Source organism: Fukomys damarensis, unplaced genomic scaffold (genome assembly GCF_012274545.1).
Source record: "Fukomys damarensis isolate Sample0158 unplaced genomic scaffold, DMR_v1.0_HiC HiC_scaffold_37, whole genome shotgun sequence".
NCBI classification, from domain to species: domain Eukaryota; kingdom Metazoa; phylum Chordata; class Mammalia; order Rodentia; family Bathyergidae; genus Fukomys; species Fukomys damarensis.
Window position 1 is genome coordinate 35,738,506 of NW_022900949.1, and position 19,247 is coordinate 35,757,752.

The following is a 19,247-nucleotide window of genomic DNA, read 5'->3' on the forward strand; positions in this document are numbered from 1 at the left end:
ATACAGGGCACAGTGCTATCCACAGCTTTGAGCACCTACTGGGGACCTTGGAATATATCCCTGGGTGAAAAGGGAGAAGAATGCTCTAGTTATCAAAAGCATCATATATAAATGACTGTGCTAGGCAACTTTACACTTCGTTGAAATGTCACAGCTCTGCAATAATCTGTAAAGTCAATTTTATTCAGGCAAATTTCTATGGCAATCACGATAATTTCTTATTTAGAGTCTTACTTCTGGGCATATTTCAGAGCTCAGAATATTTGGGAGTATTAAAAGGCTACACAGAACAATGTACTGTATGGTGTACCACCAGCGGGTCTTGGTACCGAAATAATTTTAACATTAGGCTAATAAGACCTTGGGTTTTCAAGGCTGTTCTAGTTTCAGAGCTATGGATAAAAGATTATAGACCTTTAACCAAGACAGTGACCTTAAGAAAGCTGTAAGCGATGCATTATATATTTCCTTAACTCATAAATGCCTAATATATAACACAACTTAGATATAAAAAAAGTCAAAAATCCTGAAGCCAAATCAAGATTCTACTGTATTACATCCCATGTCTATGGCCATCATAGCACCCTCACAGGAATGTTTTAATTACACATCCAGTATCACCCATGTACAACCAGCACGTGAGCACTGCTGGCCACTTACCCAAATGATTCTGCCAACATTTCAAACCAGCTTCCTCAATGAGCGGCCGTGCTATGGCTATGTCCACATGGCCCCTCTCATTCACAGGCAGAGCAACTTTGAAAAGCTCTTCCAAGACCTGTTTCTTACTATGGATCAGCTCAGTCCAGACTCTGTTGACAGCTTTTATGAGAAGCTGTCGTCCTAGAAAATGAAGAAAAGCAAACAAATGACAAAGGTACTGCATAAAGTTAGTTCTTATTTTTCTTCATGTTTTACATCTAGGAATTTCAACAACAGTATTTAAACAGCAACAACAAAAACAAAGAAACAAGGAAATCACTCATATTCTATCCATCTCAGTGAGAAGTGTTAGTCAGATGACCTAAGTTAGAATCTTTATGTTCATGCAAGGAGACTATATTTTTACTTAAAAGTTGGGAATTCTCGATAAAAATCTGCCATTTAAGGAGGGAGTGTGTGTAAGAGCGAGTGTGTGTGTGTGTGTGTGTGTGTGTGCGTGTGTGTGTGTGTGAGTGTCTAAAGGGCAGGGGACGACCACTGAGCCATACCTCCAGGCTTTTAGTATTTTTCAAATTAATTTTACTGGTACACTTTTGATATTCACAACAACATTCATATTAGAAAATTTGTACCTGCACACGATATAGCTTTATTCTTTTTTCCTATTCCCCTCTCTTTCCTTCAACCCTTTTTCCTTATTTACAAAAGCCTTGTTTCAATTTTTTTCTTTTATTCTCTTTTTTCCTCTAACCTCTCCTTCATCCCTTATTCCTCTTTACATTTGAACATTTTCTTCCTACTTCCTAATATTTATCATGCATTTTGGTCCTTATTTATCCTTTTATCTTCTCACATAAGAAAAATAACATGATAATTAAACCTGTGTGTCCTATTTATTTCACTTAATAGTCTCAAGGTACATCCATTTGGCTAAAAATGTCTCAAGTTTATCATTCTTTATGGCAAAGTAGTACTATCATATATAAAAACCATATTTTTTTTATCCATTCATCCACTGAGGGACATCTGGACTGTTTCCAAGATTTAGCTGTTGTGAGGTGTACTGCTATAACCATGGATGTGCATACACCGCTGTGGTATGATGCTTTTAACTCTTTTGAGAAGATACCACAAAGGGAAATACTGGGTCAAACGGAACCTCTAGTTTCAGCTTTTGGAGGAATCTCCACAATGCTTTCTGTACTGGTTGTTCCAATTTACACTCTGACCAACAATGGAGAAGGGTTGCTTTTCCCCCACAACCCTGCCAGCATTTGTCATTGGTTGATTTCTTGATGACAGCCATTCTTTCTGGAGTGATGGAATTGTTTTAATTGGCATTTCTTAAATGACCAGTGGTGCTGAATATGTTTTCATATATTTATCTTCTTTTTGTACTTCTACATCGAGAAGTGCCTATTCATTTCAGATGCCCATTTTTGGATTGGGTTTTTAAACTTGAGGGGTCTGATTTTTTACTTTATATATTCTAGACATTAGTCTTTCATCCAAAAAACAGCTGGTAGAATTATTTTCCCTTTCTGTAGACTGTCTCTGCACTCTGTTGGTGGTTTCTTTTGCTATTTAAAAGCTCCAATATGAGATCCCAGCTGTCAATTCTTTATATTTCCTGTGTCATTGAGGTTTTGTTTGTAAAGTCTCTGCCTACACCTAAGTCTTCAAGAGTTTTACCTACTTCGTCTTCCAGCAGATTAAGTGCTTCTGTTCTGGAATTCAGATCTTCGGTTCATTTGGATTTTGATTTAGTGCATAGTGAGTTATACGGGTCTAGGTTCAGTCTTTGGCATATGAACAGCCAGTTTTCTTAGCATCATTTATTAAAGAGGCTGTCTTTCTTCTAGTGAAGGTGTTTAGGCCCTTTGTCAAAGATAAGGTAGCTGTGTGTATTTGAAGTTGTTTCTGTATCTTCTACATTGTTCCATTGATCTTTAGGTCTTTTTTTTTTTTTTTCTTTTTTGCCAGTACCATGCTGTTTTTTATCATGGTGGTTTTGTAGTATAATTTCAAATCAGGGATTGTGATAGCTCCTGCCTTGCCTTTGTTGCCCCCAGAGCTGCTTTTGCTATTCTAGTTCTCTCCTGGTTCCAGATCAATTTTAGGATTGTTTTCTTTAGTTCTGTGAGGTATTCTATTGGTATTTTGATTGGGATTGCATTAAATGTGTATAACAATTTTCAGAAATATGCCATTCTGTAATATTTTTGATTTCCTTTCTCAGAATATTGTAGATTTCAATGTAAAGACTGTTTACTTCCTTTTTTAGATTGATTATTTCATTTTTGGGGAAATTTTTTGCTATTATGAAAGGTGTGGTATCCCTAATTTCTCTATCAATGAGTATTATTTATGTACAAGAATGCTATTGATTTTTGAGTGTTGACTTTGTATCCAGCTATGCTAATGAATTTGGCTATTAAATCTAGGAGTCTTTTGGTGGAGTTTTGGGGGTCTTTTATGGGAGAGCATCATGTCATCAGAAATAATGATAATTTAACTTCTTCCTTTCCCATCCATATTTCTTTTATTTCTCTTCTCTAATTGCTCTGGCTTGTGTTTCCAGAACTGCATTGCACAGGAATAGTGGTAATGGGCATCCTTGTCTTGTTCCTGATTTTAGAGTGAAGGTTTTCAGCTCTTGACCATTTACTATGATGCTGGCTGTTGGTTTGTCATACATGGCTTTTATCAGATTGAGATAAAGATTTTTTATTCCATTTTTAATAGAATTTTATCATAAATGAACATTGGACTTTGTCAAATGCATTTTTTGTGTCTACTGAGATGGTCACGTGGGTTTGCCCTTGGTTCTGTTCATGTGGTGTATTACATTTAATGATTCATGTACGTATACATCCCTGGGATGACTACTACTTGGCCATGGTTGACATTCTTCTTGATGATTTGCTGCATTCTATTTGCCAGTATCTTACTGAGGATTTCTGCACCAAAGTTCATAAGGAGTTTGGCCTATAGTTCATTTTTTGGGGCTGGATCCTTCTCTGGTTTTGGTATCAGAGTAATGCTTGCTTCTGGGAATGAGTTTGGAAGTATTGCTTCCCTTTCAATTTCATTAAAGAGTTTGAGGAGCAGTGGCATTAGGTTTTCCCTAAACTTCTTCTAGAATTCAACAGTGAATGTGTCAAGAACTGGGGTTCTTTGTTGGTAGTTTTAAAATTACTTCTTAAATTTCACTGACAGATACTGTGTTATTTAGAATTTTTCTGTCTTGATTTTCTTTGGTAAATCATATCTATCAAGGAACTTATTTCTTCTGTATTTTCAATCCTATTAGAGTACAGGTTCTCAAAGTAGGTACTGATTATTTTCTGGATTTTTGCAGGATCCATTGTGATTTTACCCTTTTCATTCCTAGTTGCATGGATTTGAGTCTTTTCTTCACTTTGTCTTTTTTTTGTTTGTTTGTTTTTTTAAAAAAGGTTGGGTAAAGGTTTGTCTATTTTATTTAACCTTTCAAAGAACTAACTCTTTGATTGATTCTTTGTATTATTTTCTTAGTCTCAAGTGTATTAATTTGTTTTGATCTTTATAAAAGGTTTGTCTATTTTATTTAATCTTTCAAAGAACTAACTCTTTGATTCTTTGTGTTTTGATATTTATAATTTCCTCTTTTTTTGGTGAAAAAGTCTTTAAGGAAAAATTTAGTTAACAAAAATTTTTAACCAGTTTCACTTAGCAAAATACACCCAAAAGGAAATCACATTACAAAGAAGACTTTAAGTCAAGACCTTCCCAATTCCTACAGTATTAGTATTGTGTCTCAATTCTTTAAACTAACTCTTTTTAAAAGGCTTAAACTTAACCTAAAAGATTTTTTTTTCTTATACCAGGGATCGCACTTGGAACCTTGTGCTTGTGAGGCAGGGAGTAGAACCAATGAGCTAAATCCCCGGCCTCCTAAAAAATTTATTTAAATGAAATGAACAAACATGAGAAATGTTTCTCTTTGAATTAGGGATCTAGCACCTTTGAATTATCCAAAATGCACAACTCCCCAAGGTGTTCATGGTCAGCATCAAGGATCCAAATCTCCCTAACATACCTACCTCCTTTGTATCTACTTTGGATTTAACTAGGCCTTCTTTATCTAGAAGCTTGAGGTTCAATGTTAAGTTATTTATTTGGGCTCACTCTGTTTTTCTGATGTGGGAATTCATTGCTATAAATTTCCTTTGCAGGATTACTTTCAATGTATCCCATTAAGTTCCGATATGTTGTAACGGCATTATCATTTAATTGTAGAAACTGTATAATTTCTTCTTTAATTTCATCTGTGACCCACTGGTTGCTCAGGATGGTGTTAATTTAATTTCCATGTTTATGCAGTTTTGTTTTCTTTTGCCACTGATTTCTAATTTCATTGTACTGTGATCTGATGATATGCATAGGACAATTTCAGTTCCTTTGCATTTACTTAAGCATGTTCTGTGAGCTAGTGCATTGTCTATGTTGGTGAAAGTTCTGTGTGCAGCTGAAAAGAATGTGTATTCTATTAGTGTGGGATGGAACATTCTGTAGACATCTAGTAAGTTCATTTGTTTAAAGGTTTAGTTCAGGGCTGGATATTTAGTTCAGTGGTGCTGTGCCTGCCTAGCAAGGGCAAGGTCCTGAGTTTGATTACTGGTACAAAAAAAAAAAAAAAAAAAAAAGGTTTGATTCAGCTCTGATATTTCTTTGTTGATTTTCTGGCTCACTGATGTATCTGTGACAGTGGGGTATTGAGGGTTCCCTATTATTTGATTTTTCATGTCTATTAATGTTTGTTTTATATAGTTGGATATCCTTGTAGTTATTTGGTGCATATATATTTACAACTGCTATCTCTTCTGCTTAACAAGCAGTTAGTGACTTTTGTCTCTTTTCATCAATCTTGGCTTTAAATTCACTTTGTCAATAAATAGAATAGCTACTCCTACTTTTTTTCCACATGGAATATTGTTTTCCAACATTTACTATTTGGTCTATGAATTTCTTGAGTTAAATGTGTTTCTTGTATACAGTATACTGTTGGATCTTTTCTTTCTTTCTTTTTTTTTTTAGACAGAGTCTCACTAGGAAGTTCAGGCTGCCTCAACTTGCTGTGTAGCCCAGGCTGGACTCAAACTCACAGTGATCCTTCTGCCTCAGCCTCACAAGTGCTGGGATTACAGACATGTGCCACCACACCTGGCTGGATCTTGATTCTTGATCCATTCTGCCAATTTGTTTGTTTTTATTGGTGAATTGAGGCCATTTACACTGATGGTTATAACTGATATGTACTGACTCATCCTTGTCGTATTATTTTCTTGTTGTTGGTTCCCTTTTTTCTCCTGTTTAATTGCTTCCCTTGTCATATAGGTTCATTCTATTGAGGTTCATGTAAATGTTTATTTCTAAGAATGTTCTTCAGAACTTTTTGGAGTGGTTTGTTGGTAATGAATTTCTTCAGGTGTTCTTTATCATGGAAGTGTCTTATTTCTCCATCAAATCTGAAGGATAATTTTGCAGGGTACATGAATCTGAGTGGGAGGTTGTTTTCCTTTAGGGCTTGACAGGCTCTTAAATGTAATATTTAAAGTGAGCCCAAAGAGATACTAAATATTTTAAGAAGATTTTTACTATTAAATTCAGTCTTCCTTAGGATCCTATTCTGATTGTTCTGACTTCTCCTCTAGATGATTCAGTCTTCAGCAGGCAGCAGAGGCAGGAGCAGGGCTTGTCACAACCCACTGCTAGCTGCCCACGCTGGGAGCTTCTGATTTAGTAGATCTGAGTGGGGCTGGGGAATCTGTGTCTCTACTAAGCTATCAAATGCTGCTAATGGCGCTAGTCTAAGGACCTGATTCTGAGAACCAATGTTCTCGATTGTCAGTTCTGTGCAGAGGAAAAAAACTGCATCTTCAGATAAGCCTCAGTCTGTGGTCCAAGAAATTTGTGTCAAAGAACAGAGAATAAATTAGTCCTTAAATTAATGGATGAAAAAGAAAAAGTGCTGAACTTCCCAAGAATAAAACCATTTGCAAAATTACCACGCAATATCGCCGGAACACAAACACGCACAGTGATCTCAGCTTGAAAACCACCAAAATGGAAGTAAGAAATCAATCCACATGAAAACTTAAGTGTGCAAAGATGAGGAGATCCGTGGGGAAAACCATGTTACAGAAGAAAGTAGGAGTGAGCAACAATGGTGTTACGGGTAACGTGCCTCAAGCCTCGCGTGCCTATCGGGTGGACATGCTTGATATGCATTTGCTCAGGCAGTTTTCTTCAGAATAAATGCACGTTTTTATCTTCACTTTTACTTGTGCCAGTGTAAACACCACCAAGTCTCCCCATGCCTCTTTACCATCGGTACAAGGAGACCCGCTGTGTGCATGCTGGTTTGTGTGGTAAGCTGCCCTGCTGGGACAGCAGCTGCGAATGTTGGCACCTTCTGAAGTCTAATTTCTGTATTTATCTTAAAAACTAGGGAGGAACGAAATGACACCCGAACCCAGCGAGGAGGCTTTACCTTCACTGATGTCTTGACTGTAAGCACCGTCTGGCTCAATGTCAGAGGGGATCATGATGTGCCACGTGGTCATGCGTGCTTCTGCTTCCAGTCCAAACCCTTCCACGTTGCTGGAGAATTCAAGTCAAGTTAATTATCAGAGGGAGATGACTCATTAAAAACCGTAACAAAAAAAGAATCATCCTGCAGACACAGGCAACCAAAGGCTCCCCAGAGTCTCATTATTGGCAGATGCACGAGAAGAGAACTGATTTACCAAGCAGATACCATTTTTAAGGGTTCTCTCCCAAATTCACTCGGCTAAACATAATTAAACTACTCGACAGCATCACAATGATCATCTTTGTGTTTAAGATACTTCTGGATTACTGTTAACATTGTCACCTAGAAATGACACGAAATTCATTTAATGAGGGCATTCTAATATGCCCGGGTCCTCTCCAGTCACACATCTCACTCTTTGCTTTAGCAGCAGTGACAGAGATGCAGCTTCCCACATGCACCACCTCCTTCCGCCCTCTGGGCAATCTCCCTGGCACTGGCGGCTCTTTCTTCAGCACTTGTCTCCATCCTCTTGTCCCTTAGCCAGTCCCCACCTGCAACTCCAACCACAGGGCCCTGTCATGTGCTCCCAAACAGTGCTGCTTCTACCAGAGCTCTCAAAGGGCAATGGGTCGTAAGCATCTGCTTCCCCCCAGATGGCTGCTACCAGGTCTGTGTTTTATTTATCCCAGTCCCTAACTCGGGGAACGAACCCCAACACGCACTACAGGAATGTGTCAAAGCAATCCAAAGGAAATACGAATTTTACCCCTTTAACACGTAACATTACACCGAGCTTTTCTTTTTACATTTCATAGCCTCCGACAGTGTGTACTTTATTTGCTTTGAAAGCATACTTCCTTTTTGAAATTATATGGGACTTATGATGATTATGGAAAAATTTAAAATGTGAAAAGTAAATTAAAGGAAAAAATACTCATTTTTTTCATTATAAATAAATGTAATACTTATCCTTTTTCATTTGCATGAAGTATTATGTACAGGAGCAAAAAGAGGAAGTAAAATGTTATTGTTAAAAGAGTTAAAGAATTCTGGTGGAATAATACAGAAGAGGAACAACACGGAAACTGAGCCTCAACAATCACCTTCCAGCATGCAGATTAATCAAGCAGTGAGCCAGACAGCTGATGAATTCTTGGTCATGGTTCCCAGGTCCCAAGATCAAGTTCCGGTTAACAGTCAGGACCCTGAGTGAATCCAGGAGCGCAACTTGCTGAGGGACAGTCTTGTGAGCTCGTGAGAACTGGTACAAGATAGTTCTGTTGAGGCAGTGATAAACTGCATCCAGCGACAGTCCTTGTGATCTTCTCTTTGACTAAAGATATCAAAAGACACATTTTTAGCAAAACGGACACAAAGGAAAGGCTTGTATAGCATTCACACATGAACTCTGATTGGCTATTACGTACCAAAGGCCATGCTAAGTACGAGGGGTGCTACATTAAGTACCACTGAGTTCTTGCTATGATGGATCTCACAACTTTTTATGATGTTCTAGTTGTATCTCCTCACTGGGAAGTTCTGAGTTAGCTGTCAATATGTCTCTGAGAAGAGCCTCAGGGGACAGGAGGGAACTTCTGCACCTGTGCACACAGCGTACAGGCACAACGCACAGACCCCAAGTAGGTACACGGGTACCAATCAATTACTGGGATTACTGGCCACAGTGTTTCCTACTCTACAGTAGGTGGTGGGCACAATTAACAACACTCTCAGCCAAACATGCACAGGGGACAAAGGGCACCTTCAAAGGTACATGGGCCACACGGACATGGTGAGGCCTCGATGACAACAGAGCATCTCTTCAAGGCCAACTCGCCATGCTCAGTAGCCTTTGCACACTGGCTGTATGAATATAAGGCGTTTAAAAGCAGCTGGTAGCAAAGGAGAACAGCAATGGGGAGGGCAGAAGAGACCGACAGCCTGAAAGAGCGAGGCAACTTTGCCAGGGACACACTGTACCAGGCTACTGGGAAGGGGAAAGGTTAAAAGGATACTTTCACTCACTTTCAATAAGCTTAGCTTAGCTTTACATTAATGTTAACATTCATTATCCCATTAGTTACAATTATTTCCAACAATGTTGACATCACAGGCAAAGTTTTTCAGAAGGAAAACATGAACTCTACAACTAATAGTGACAATGGATTACCTGTGCAATTAGTTGAATTATAAAATCTATAAGAAGTTTAGATTCTTTGTTGAACATGCCTTGCCAAAGCTTGTCCACCACACGTTGTGTGAAATAAAACACATTGTTCACCAATACCTGGTAGCTTCCTCCACTGGTAATAGGCAGAGATGCGTCTTCCCCTAAATTCCAGCAGGAAAAGAAGTCTAAGAAAATTGGTGTCTACTAGCAGGAGACCAGATTCTCAAAGACATCAGGATAAAGAGAAACGAGTGTCTCTATAGCACTGAAAAAAATATGACCACAGCGCTTATGTGCTATTTTCAGGACAAGGATGTTCATGGCCACAAATCAGAATAATTACTGGAACAGATAAAAAGGTGATAGATCGAGACATCCATGAGGTCTCCTATGCCTAAAGACCGTCTGTGACAATCAAGGACCTTTAACTCAGCTGCCAGTGGTGGGCCAACTCCATGGAGGAGAAAAACTAAATCAGTTTAAACAGAGTGGGACACAACCCATCAAACGCAACTCTATTTTGGGGTGTATCTTTAATAGCAATGCATTAAGACAGGCAGACGATAGCTTCAGGAAAACTGTGACAATCAGGGGACCTGTGGCCCCTCCTGTGATCTGTCTCCCTCTCTAAGGCCACACTAGTGTCCTTATGTGGTATGGCTGATCTCAACTGATGATGATCAGGTACAAAAGTATGACTAGGCTTTAAGGGTACAATGTTTCAACTTAAGAAAATGGCAAAGATTCCCTGGTAAATTGACTTTGGAAGAAAATTTTAATTCAATAGCACAGAGGTACTATGATTATTATCACTGGGAATGCAGAGCAGTACATAAAGTAGACTGTTACTTTTCTTTCTCTTAAGAATTCTAATTTTGCTTATACATAAACAATGGCTCCATTGTAAGTGTACCAAATTTTGAATTTTTATTGTAACTAAATACCAACGTATTAAAGGAACATATTCTGGTGTCTTCTGACCTTATTTCTGGACTGGCCTTTCACACTATAAATATGAAACAGAATTACCCAACAACACATCAGCAGCAAGTAGGTGGTCCATCACACCATCCAAAATGTAAGTCTGAAATTCTTTTTGCTGAGTTCTTGTAGATCTTTCAGGGGAAGCCTAAAGCAATAAAAATTAAAATCAGAGACAGAATTAACTACACAAAGGTAGGGGCTCAATGATATTTATACTATGAAGTATATAAAAAGGGTGAAAAAACCTCCAATGGCAAATTTTTAAAAAATCTGACACAAAAGATGATACATAACATTATAATCTTTCTCTTATTTTTCTGGCCAAAGAACTTAAAAAAAAAATTAAAACAGAGATGAAACATGTTCTTTGAACCCATTCTTCCAAAAACACTATTCTAAACTTCATCAGTATTTAATAAATATTTGATAATCTACACTGCACTTCCACAAGAGATCTGGTAGTTTATAAGGAAATACAGATAAAATCAGAAAGACATTTAAATAAACACAAAGCTCAAGACTCTAGTAATCTAGAGACGTGTCAAAGGGGTGGTTTACAAAGCTTTGGATGAGCTACAAAGGAAGACCACCCCCAAGGCTTTCCTCCTCCTGCCTCCCAGGAAAGCTCTCAGAGGACAGCTGGCAGCCCTAGAGGCGCTATCTCTGATAACAACTTTACAAGGAACAAGATGTTGGATAAAAGCTTAGGGCATGAAGTTAAGCGATGTCCCTTGAGAATTTCTATCAGGTTCCTTGGGAAGACAGCTGCCTAATGTTCACGTATCAGGCCTGGTGAGCAACAGCACCCTGGGAGCTCAGGGAAGGAAGGGACAGATCATTCCATCATCCTCAAATGCCAGTAGTTTTAGCAAGGCTTCTGATAGAAGTTGGATGTGGAACAAGTCAAGAAATGGTCATAATGTTCTTGCTTTAAAAGAGATCTTGGCAGGTGTGCAGGCACATACATATAATCCCAGGTACTCAGAAGGCTGAGGCAGGAGGACTGCGTGTTCAAAGCCTGCCTAGGCAACTGAGTGAGACTCTTGTCTCAAAATAAAAAGGGCTAGAGGTGTAGTTCAGTAACAGAGTGCTTGCCTAGTGTCAGGTCCTGGGTTCAAACCCCAGAGCTAGGGCGGGGGAGGAGGAAGGCAGAGAGAGACAGTTTGAGATTAAAGGAGATTATTTATAAATTATTTTTAAGTCTGCAAAATGCTATAAGTAGATATATCCACTCATCTCATACCTTTCATAAACATGTATTTTACGTTTAGGTTCAGTTATGTTTTCTTGCACACATCCCTTCTGAACTTGTACCTGTTGTTCTCTGATTACTATTTCAGCTTTCGTGAAATGCTTCCAATTTTTCTGTAACGATGTGATACTGAGCGTCTCATCTTAGAGGTTTTTACAGATTCTGAAGGGGACAAGCTCGCCTGGGCATGCTTTCAAACTCTCCCACATGGGTTATTTTCCTACAAATGTTGAACACCATGGTCCTGGCTAAAATGCTTAGCATTCTTGGGTCCTAAAGTACATTAGTGACTTCCTTTAATTGATCAAACGACTTTTTCGTATGAGTAAGACCAACATCTATGGTTTTAACGTAGACCGCATCGGCCACTAGGGGGAGCAGAGGACACCCCGACTGTGGAGGAGCCCTGTGGAGAACACAGGGCTCCTGAGAAGCTATCTCTGCAGTCTCCTCCGCTGCGCAGGGACTAGTGCGCCTGTTCACAGGCACTGCCTGGAACGTGAATCTACAGAAGGAAGGTTTTTGTACTGGATTCCCTCTCTTTGACATTTTGTTTTCTCTGGAGACTGCTCAGGTGAACATTTTAAAATGGTTTTCAGAAATGGCTAATTTCTAGAGCAGCAGTAAGGTGCTTCAGGTGTAGTCACTGTCGTTTCCTCCCTCTCAGGAGGACGGGGATGCGACCCAGAAGCTGGCTGCTTGGGACACTCACCGGGTGCACCCTGGGCCTCGCACTGCGCTGTGCCTCCTGCCTGCTGCCACCCAGGTGCTGTCAGCAAAAAGCCTGGCGATGATGAGGGAGGGGCTGAGGAAGGAGCCCAAGGGGAGGGGACAAGGCTGCTGGGAGTCGTCCAAGTGCAGGGGAGGGCTTGGCATACGACAGCCCCAGGTATGACCCAGACTACAAGGCCCAAAGTCTAAAATAGTTATTTAGCCCTTTCCAGGAAAGTCTGCCGATTCTTAGAGAAAGGATGGCAGAAGGGCTGAATTGGGGAAGTCTGAGAGAAAGGGAAGAACAAATCGACAGTCTAAAGCCCATGGGGGAATCGAAGCGCTCCACAGCCCGTGCTATTTTCTGCTCTCACAGAACCCAGAACTAGAAATCCGATGTTCGATCCAGAGCTCACTTATTAACTGTCTCACTAAGAAAGCAATGCGGACAAGATGGAAATGTGTTTCTTTGTCTTTACCTCCAACAAAAGATCGATCAGGGGCGTCTGCTTGCTGGCAGGGGTGAGACAGAGGTTGTCTATTATTAAGACCCGCATGAAGTCAAAAACAAACTTTTTAGCAGGGTGGTTGGTCAGATAGGTCTTGGTGCCCACATTGCAGTACTCAGATTGGCTCCTGTTCATCCCTGTGTCTGCAGCAAAGGCTTTAAACTCTTCCGCAGGGGATCCAACTTCATCATCGAGGTCAGTCACCTATCGAGACCAAGGGAAGTTACACGAGACTCACTGTGACACAGTGTAAAAATAAAACAGCAACACAGCATCTTCCTTCGTGATTTACTTCCTACCAGGCACGTTACTTTGCTCTGCTGCACCTGACTGGGGTTCCAAGGTGGTACACCGCACCATGTATCAGTTACATACACGCATACATACGGTCCCTCTGACTGATCACAAGCCATGTACCTGCTTTTTGTGAACTTACAGGCCTCTTGTGGATAATGGCCCTTAAATGAAATAAGAGCACAAGGACGACTATTTTTTCATAAGTGAAGTGTACCTGCTGAGAAGTCAGTCACATCTTAGATAAAAACTTGGCATAATGTGAGCACCTAAGGCCTGATCCATTCTCTTGGCAGGAGAAAAAAGGCCAAGTGAACAAACAAAACAACAAAACTGTTGCTAATTTTGAGCGTGAGAGAAAAACAGTCTAGAAGACAGACTGTAAGATGCTGCTGAGATATTTACATATAATTTTTTTACCAAAAATGAGGGTTCCAAAATTATAAACTAATGGGAATGCTAAGGTTATGTGTTACAAGATAACTGCCTAACTCCTAAAAATTCTCAGTTTTAGAATGACTATTTCACCTTTATTCATGGAGGAAAACTAAGAAAACGGTAGTTTATTACAGGCCTTCCAGAACAGGACAGAAGAGGAAACATCATGAAATTCTGAAGTACTACAGAGAAATAACCATTTTGGGGGCCTGTTTCAAAGGACAAAAGAATTATCTATATGTGAATATATTCTAATTTTTTATTAAATTAGTACAAAATAAGAGAAATGTTAAGCAAAATAAAAAAGCTGGGCAGGAGAACTAAGAGGTATGATCTCTTATTTTAGGAGTTGGAATAGTTTGAGATTTTTGTTTCTGTACATTTTCTTGTATCTTCTTTCACCACATAAATGCACTGTTTAACAATTGTAAAGTGCAATTTTTTTAATGCTTTTGTGAATGTGACTGAAAAGCTATTGACGTGGTATATTATTTGTACTGAGAAGTAACTTGACACAAGACACCTTTTATTTTACATAGGGTTTTTAGGTTTGGTTTCTACTATCTTAATGGCATTTCTGTCATAATTATAACCAAAATTAGCTCATGTTAAAATATTTTCTTGGATACTCTAATCTTGTATCTTCTGTGCTCTGAAATTCTGAAGGTTAACTCAGAATGGCCATGTTTTAGAATATTTAACTCAATACCAGCTTTTCAAATTTCACTGAAGGTTTTGGTGAGGAATAACAGTACATACAATGAAAGCATGGGTAAAATTTTGAAGATTTTCTATAAAATATAAGATACTCTATCTAAATCTAAATTAGGCACAGAAGATCAACGTTAACATTGGATTTTTGTGTTTTATATTTGTTATAATGTTCAAAATGCAGGTAAAACATTTAACATTTGTCAACATGCTTTTTTATAAAAGTAAATCTTAAATCACTAGGAAAAAAATAGACTGTAAACTCTATACTTCATTTGTAAAGATTAAATCCAGCAAATGCCAACTTCCTGAAATAGAAAGTAAGAAAACTGGTCTAATTAGAGTTCCGTTATTTGAGAAAAGCATTAATAACTATCATCACTTATAACTTTTTAATATCACTTACACCTATCATCATGTCAAGTACGAATCAATCACAAACTGGGAGGGGAATGACAAACAAGGAACTCACAATAACACAGGAAAACAGGGTTGTCTATTCTTTTAGGTGAAAACAGAAGGAAGTTGTAGAGTTCTTAGAGACACAAGGCAGTCATATAGAAGATGGTCTATGAAGTTATGAAACTAACTTGGTCAGAAACTTAGAAGATCGGCAAAAAAGTATCTGCTAACCATTGCACAGACTAGCTCCAGTTTTGCCACTTTCCTCCCCTTTCCTACCATCTCTGAGTAAGGGCGGATGTTGAAGGGGAAGACGGTGGCGGCCAAGGCGCACAGGAAATCGGGGCTCATCCACATGGAGGCGAGGTCAGGCACGTTGTGGTACAGATAGCGGAAGAACTGCATCAGGGTCACTGGGTACTCTCGCAGCCAAGACCCCTCTTCTTCTGACTGCCACGGCTGGCACACAGACAAGAGCAGAAATGATGTTAGAGAACTGGACACCCTAAAAGTTACTTTAAAGCACCCACTGCTCACTGCTCGTCAGAACCAGATGTGTCAATGGTCTGGAACTCTACAGACCACACACGTGAGCAAAGACGTGCAAATGCGGGCAAAGAAAGCCCGAGACACTGGGAGGATGTCTCCGGGCTCACTGGACTCTGCAAATGATGTCAGGGCTTTGATCATTCGTCACTGTCAACAGAACAGGGCTAGGCCCCACACTGGCTGTGTTGCCATAGCCAGGGCCGCCCCACATGCATCACGCTGGAGAGTCAGGAGTGAAAGAAAAGATGGGAATCCCTTTGTCCTCCTGAGCCTTGCCCTATCACGTGTACAGAGGCAGGCATAGCACTCTAATAAAATGATAAGAAATCGCTCAGGGTGGTGTGCAGGCCTGTAATCCCAGCTCTCAGGAAGCTGAGGCAGGGGAGTCACTGTGAGTTTGAAGCCAGCCTGGGCTACAAAGTGAGACTCTGTCTCAAAACAAAAATAAAAGCAATATATACAAAACGTATATGAACAATGTGTATTTTCTGATACCTGATAGTGGCTTTTCCTTTAACTTAGAATGGCTTATGTTTACCAACAGGCACTAAAATAAGAGTCCCCAAGCATTCAAAATCTATTTAGAGAGAAAAATTTGTTCTTAGATGGTCTAACAATAGTTTTGAGTAAATTAATTTGTCAGGGTCATATGATTTAAGGAATCTTAAGTCATTGTCCTGTGCAGCAGATAGGAACATACATACATTTTGTTTGGTTGTTCATTTCTAACTTAGAAATAATAAGAATAGAAAAATCAGATAAAAACTTGCACTGCTGACATTTTTAACTTTATGCATATGCATTCATCATAATCTTTATCTCATTGCATTAGTGATACCAGTTAGTACTGATGAAGCACTCACTGCATGCCAGGCTCTCTTTTGAGTTCTGTATTTGTATCGTACTTCATGCAGTCCTCTGTTACAGCAGCCTTTTAAGCTGTGGAAACGGGGGCACACGGCAGCTAGCATGTGTGAAGTACCAGAGGCGGGACCCAGGTCTCAGGGTCTATGTCCTAACAACTGCATGCTGCGTCCTTCCATTGCAAATGGTAGAGCAGAGTGGAGGCAACAGAGACCTCGCAGCAAGTAAAGAGCGATGGTAAATCATCCGGGGATTCCACTGCTCAAATAAACAAGCAAGCAAAATCACAGGCAGGCTGATGCTAAGCGGGCAGCTCTGCTTACCGAATTCAGCATGCTGCGGAGCATGCCCAGCAACAAAAACGCAGCCTCTGTGCACACACTGTGGATGGAGGAGACCACGGTTCCGCTGGAGGCGGGGACGCCAAAGATAAACGTCCAGATGGAATCCAAGTCAAACTGTGGAGGCCAAAGGGAGCAGAGGTGAGTCACGAGTAGTTTCTTTCAGGAGAGTTTCTAAGTTCCAATATTCTAAAATTTATTTGATTCTTTTCTTTGAAAGCGAGCAATGAAGAAACAGAGACCTAGCGACTCTCCACCCTCCATGTCAAAACTCATCCTTATAGTTAAATTAGGTATTATCTTGTGACCTGTCTTAGGCATCTATGTTTCAAATGCTGCTTCTTTTTTCTAAATAAACAAAAATAAAAAACAAGCTAACTAGCCAAGATGAAGTTATAGATGTGACCATTTGAAGGAAAATCTTTCTAAAGGCACGATGACCCCCACTCTCAGCAATGTTATAATTCACTTCTAAATTATTTATAGATAAGACTTGACAAAACAATCAATCTGAAGAGCTGTGTTCATATCAGTTTTATGTAATACTTTATTCCTATGGTGCCACGTGTGTTTCAAAAACAGGTAAGCAAAAGCAGGCACAGGACTCTGGGTCTAAGCCTAAGTGACCTCATCTGAAAAATCTGTCAACTACCAGAATTAATCTGAATATTATTTGCCATTATATGGGAGCAAACTTGAGTTAAAAAGCTGGGTTCCTAAAACTTTGTAGTGTAACAAATACAAGATTTACACAGACAGCCACAAAAGTTTTCAATTGGAAGTCAAACAAAATCAGCGTTTTCCTAATGTTGATGTTATCTACTATTAAGAAATTAAAAGTATTTTTCTAATCAGAACCTGTACCTCCTCCTCCCTTCATTTTTAATTCTCTGGACATTAAATCATATTTCTACAAAAAAATTGTGTAACTCCGAAGAATTCTTTCGATGACATCAATAACCATTCCACCTCTGTATTATAAATATCAGATCTCTAGTTGTACACATCTGGCCTGCCTCAGAATGAATGGCAAGCCAGTCTGCAGTTTGCTTTTACAGGAATGTCAGGTTGACTCTATAGCCTTACTTGAAAATGCTTCAGAGGTGGCAACTTTACTGGAATGAATTTTTCATTTTGATTGACGCATAGTGACGTATAGTTCACCTCTAAAAGCTAGTGGTTAACTCTGGTAGGAAATGTTTGCATTTGGACACTAAAATAATGAACTTCTGTGTGTATTTTCCTATACTTTATTTTTTTAACTTAGTCTCATTTCATTTTCAGGAGGTATTTGGTCCATTTGTAAAATCTAAGAATGGTTGTAAATACTATAAACTATTTTAATGTTATGAATGCAGGTTATTTGAAAGCTATTTATTACGATATCATTCCTGACAACATTATGTGCTTTTAATAAAATTTATTTAATGCACTGAAAAAAATACCATTCCACCTTCTATGCATGTGTAATCATAGAGAGTAACCACAAAGTGAAAAAGGTCGAGCAGTGACAAAGCCCTTCTTTTGGGAAAGTTTTCTACAGAGCTTTCACACTGTTTCCAACCCAAATCAAATCTTAAATGTGAGGAAAGTGGTGGAATCAGTAACAGGTTTCAGGTGATTAACCCGGACCCAAGGCGCTCGTTCCGCAAGTCACACGCACACCTTACTAGGTAATTCCTACCTGGCCACCCTGCTTACATCGGCTGCTGGCGACAGGTGCACTGACCTGCGGGTTCTCAGGCAGCTCACTAACTGGCTGCTGCAGAAACAAGGCCATGAGGAGGAAATAGAGGGCAGGGACATTAGTGTGTTTAGGAAGGAAAGACTGGAGAACCGGAAACCCAGGAAAGTGGCAGGCGTCCCGGTTAATCTCCCTGACTGTTGATCTCCCTCCAGCACCACTCCTGCCCACGTTGAACCCTAAGAGAAGAGGAAATACAATAATAAAATTAACAACGGGTAACCACACAGCACAACAACAGGCAGCGGTTCAGCATGTGTGACACTTCTACCCCAAAAGTGCAAGTAAGCATGGAGGGCAATCAGCTCTCCAACTATCCAATGCATCTTCTGCCAGAAGCCTTCCTTTACCAGCTCTGACTTCAGCAAGCCCCTCAGGACACAGGTTTTGAAACACAGCTGTGACAATCAGATACAAGTGTAAGAAAATACTTCTTAAGGGGACAGAAATTCTACTCATTAAAAGAATGGCTTCAGGGCTGGGGATTTAGCTCAGGGGTGCCGCCCTCTGCCTTGCAAGTGCAAGGTTCTGAGTTAGATCCTCGGTACCAAAAACAAAATGGACAAACAAACAAAACAAAAAACCAAACAAACAAAAAGAATGCTTTAGCTGGGCCTGGTCATACACACCTGTAATGCCAAGGATCACAAGTTCAAGGCCAGCCTGTGGGACTTATGTTACACCATTTCAAAAATTTTAAAGGGCTAGGGGTATAGCTCATTAATAGAGTAGCCCTAGGTTCAATCCCAGTATTCCTCACCCCTCTAAAAAAGAATAACTTCAGAAGTGCTGGGCTTGTATTCCCCTAAAAATAAAGTGTAACTCAAAATACAGTCAAATTGAGGATGCTACTTAGAAATATACTTGGTGCAGTTTCATTGGTCTAGGAAACCATGATAAACCAGTTAATCTTAAATTATGGACTTAGAGGGCCAGGGATTTAGCTCAGCGGTGCTGCCGCCTGCTTTGCAAGCACAAGGTCCCGAGTTCGATCCCTGGTACCAAAAAAAAAAAAAAAAAAAAAAAAAAAAAAAA

At 39.6% G+C, this 19,247-nt stretch overlaps 1 protein-coding gene across 9 annotated transcripts in view; it reads right to left on the reverse strand.

Moving 5' to 3' along the window:
• Wdfy3 (WD repeat and FYVE domain containing 3) overlaps positions 1-19,247 on the reverse strand; it is a 258,900-nt gene that overhangs the window by 62,702 nt on the left and 176,951 nt on the right. For 6 of the 9 annotated variants that reach the window (XM_010619456.3, XM_010619455.3, XM_010619449.3 and 3 more), the window contains 9 exons: positions 18,153-18,391; positions 16,451-16,585; positions 14,946-15,173; positions 12,840-13,073; positions 10,443-10,542; positions 9,414-9,574; positions 8,347-8,576; positions 7,199-7,308; positions 661-843 (listed from right to left, as the gene is read on the reverse strand). In XM_010619456.3, the coding sequence (XP_010617758.1) occupies positions 661-843; positions 7,199-7,308; positions 8,347-8,576; positions 9,414-9,574; positions 10,443-10,542; positions 12,840-13,073; positions 14,946-15,173; positions 16,451-16,585; positions 18,153-18,391 (1,620 nt within the window). The remainder of the gene's footprint in view (positions 1-660; positions 844-7,198; positions 7,309-8,346; positions 8,577-9,413; positions 9,575-10,442; positions 10,543-12,839; positions 13,074-14,945; positions 15,174-16,450; positions 16,586-18,152; positions 18,392-19,247) is intronic. The other 3 variants (XM_010619457.3, XM_010619454.3, XM_010619453.3) reach the window with 2 other exon arrangements.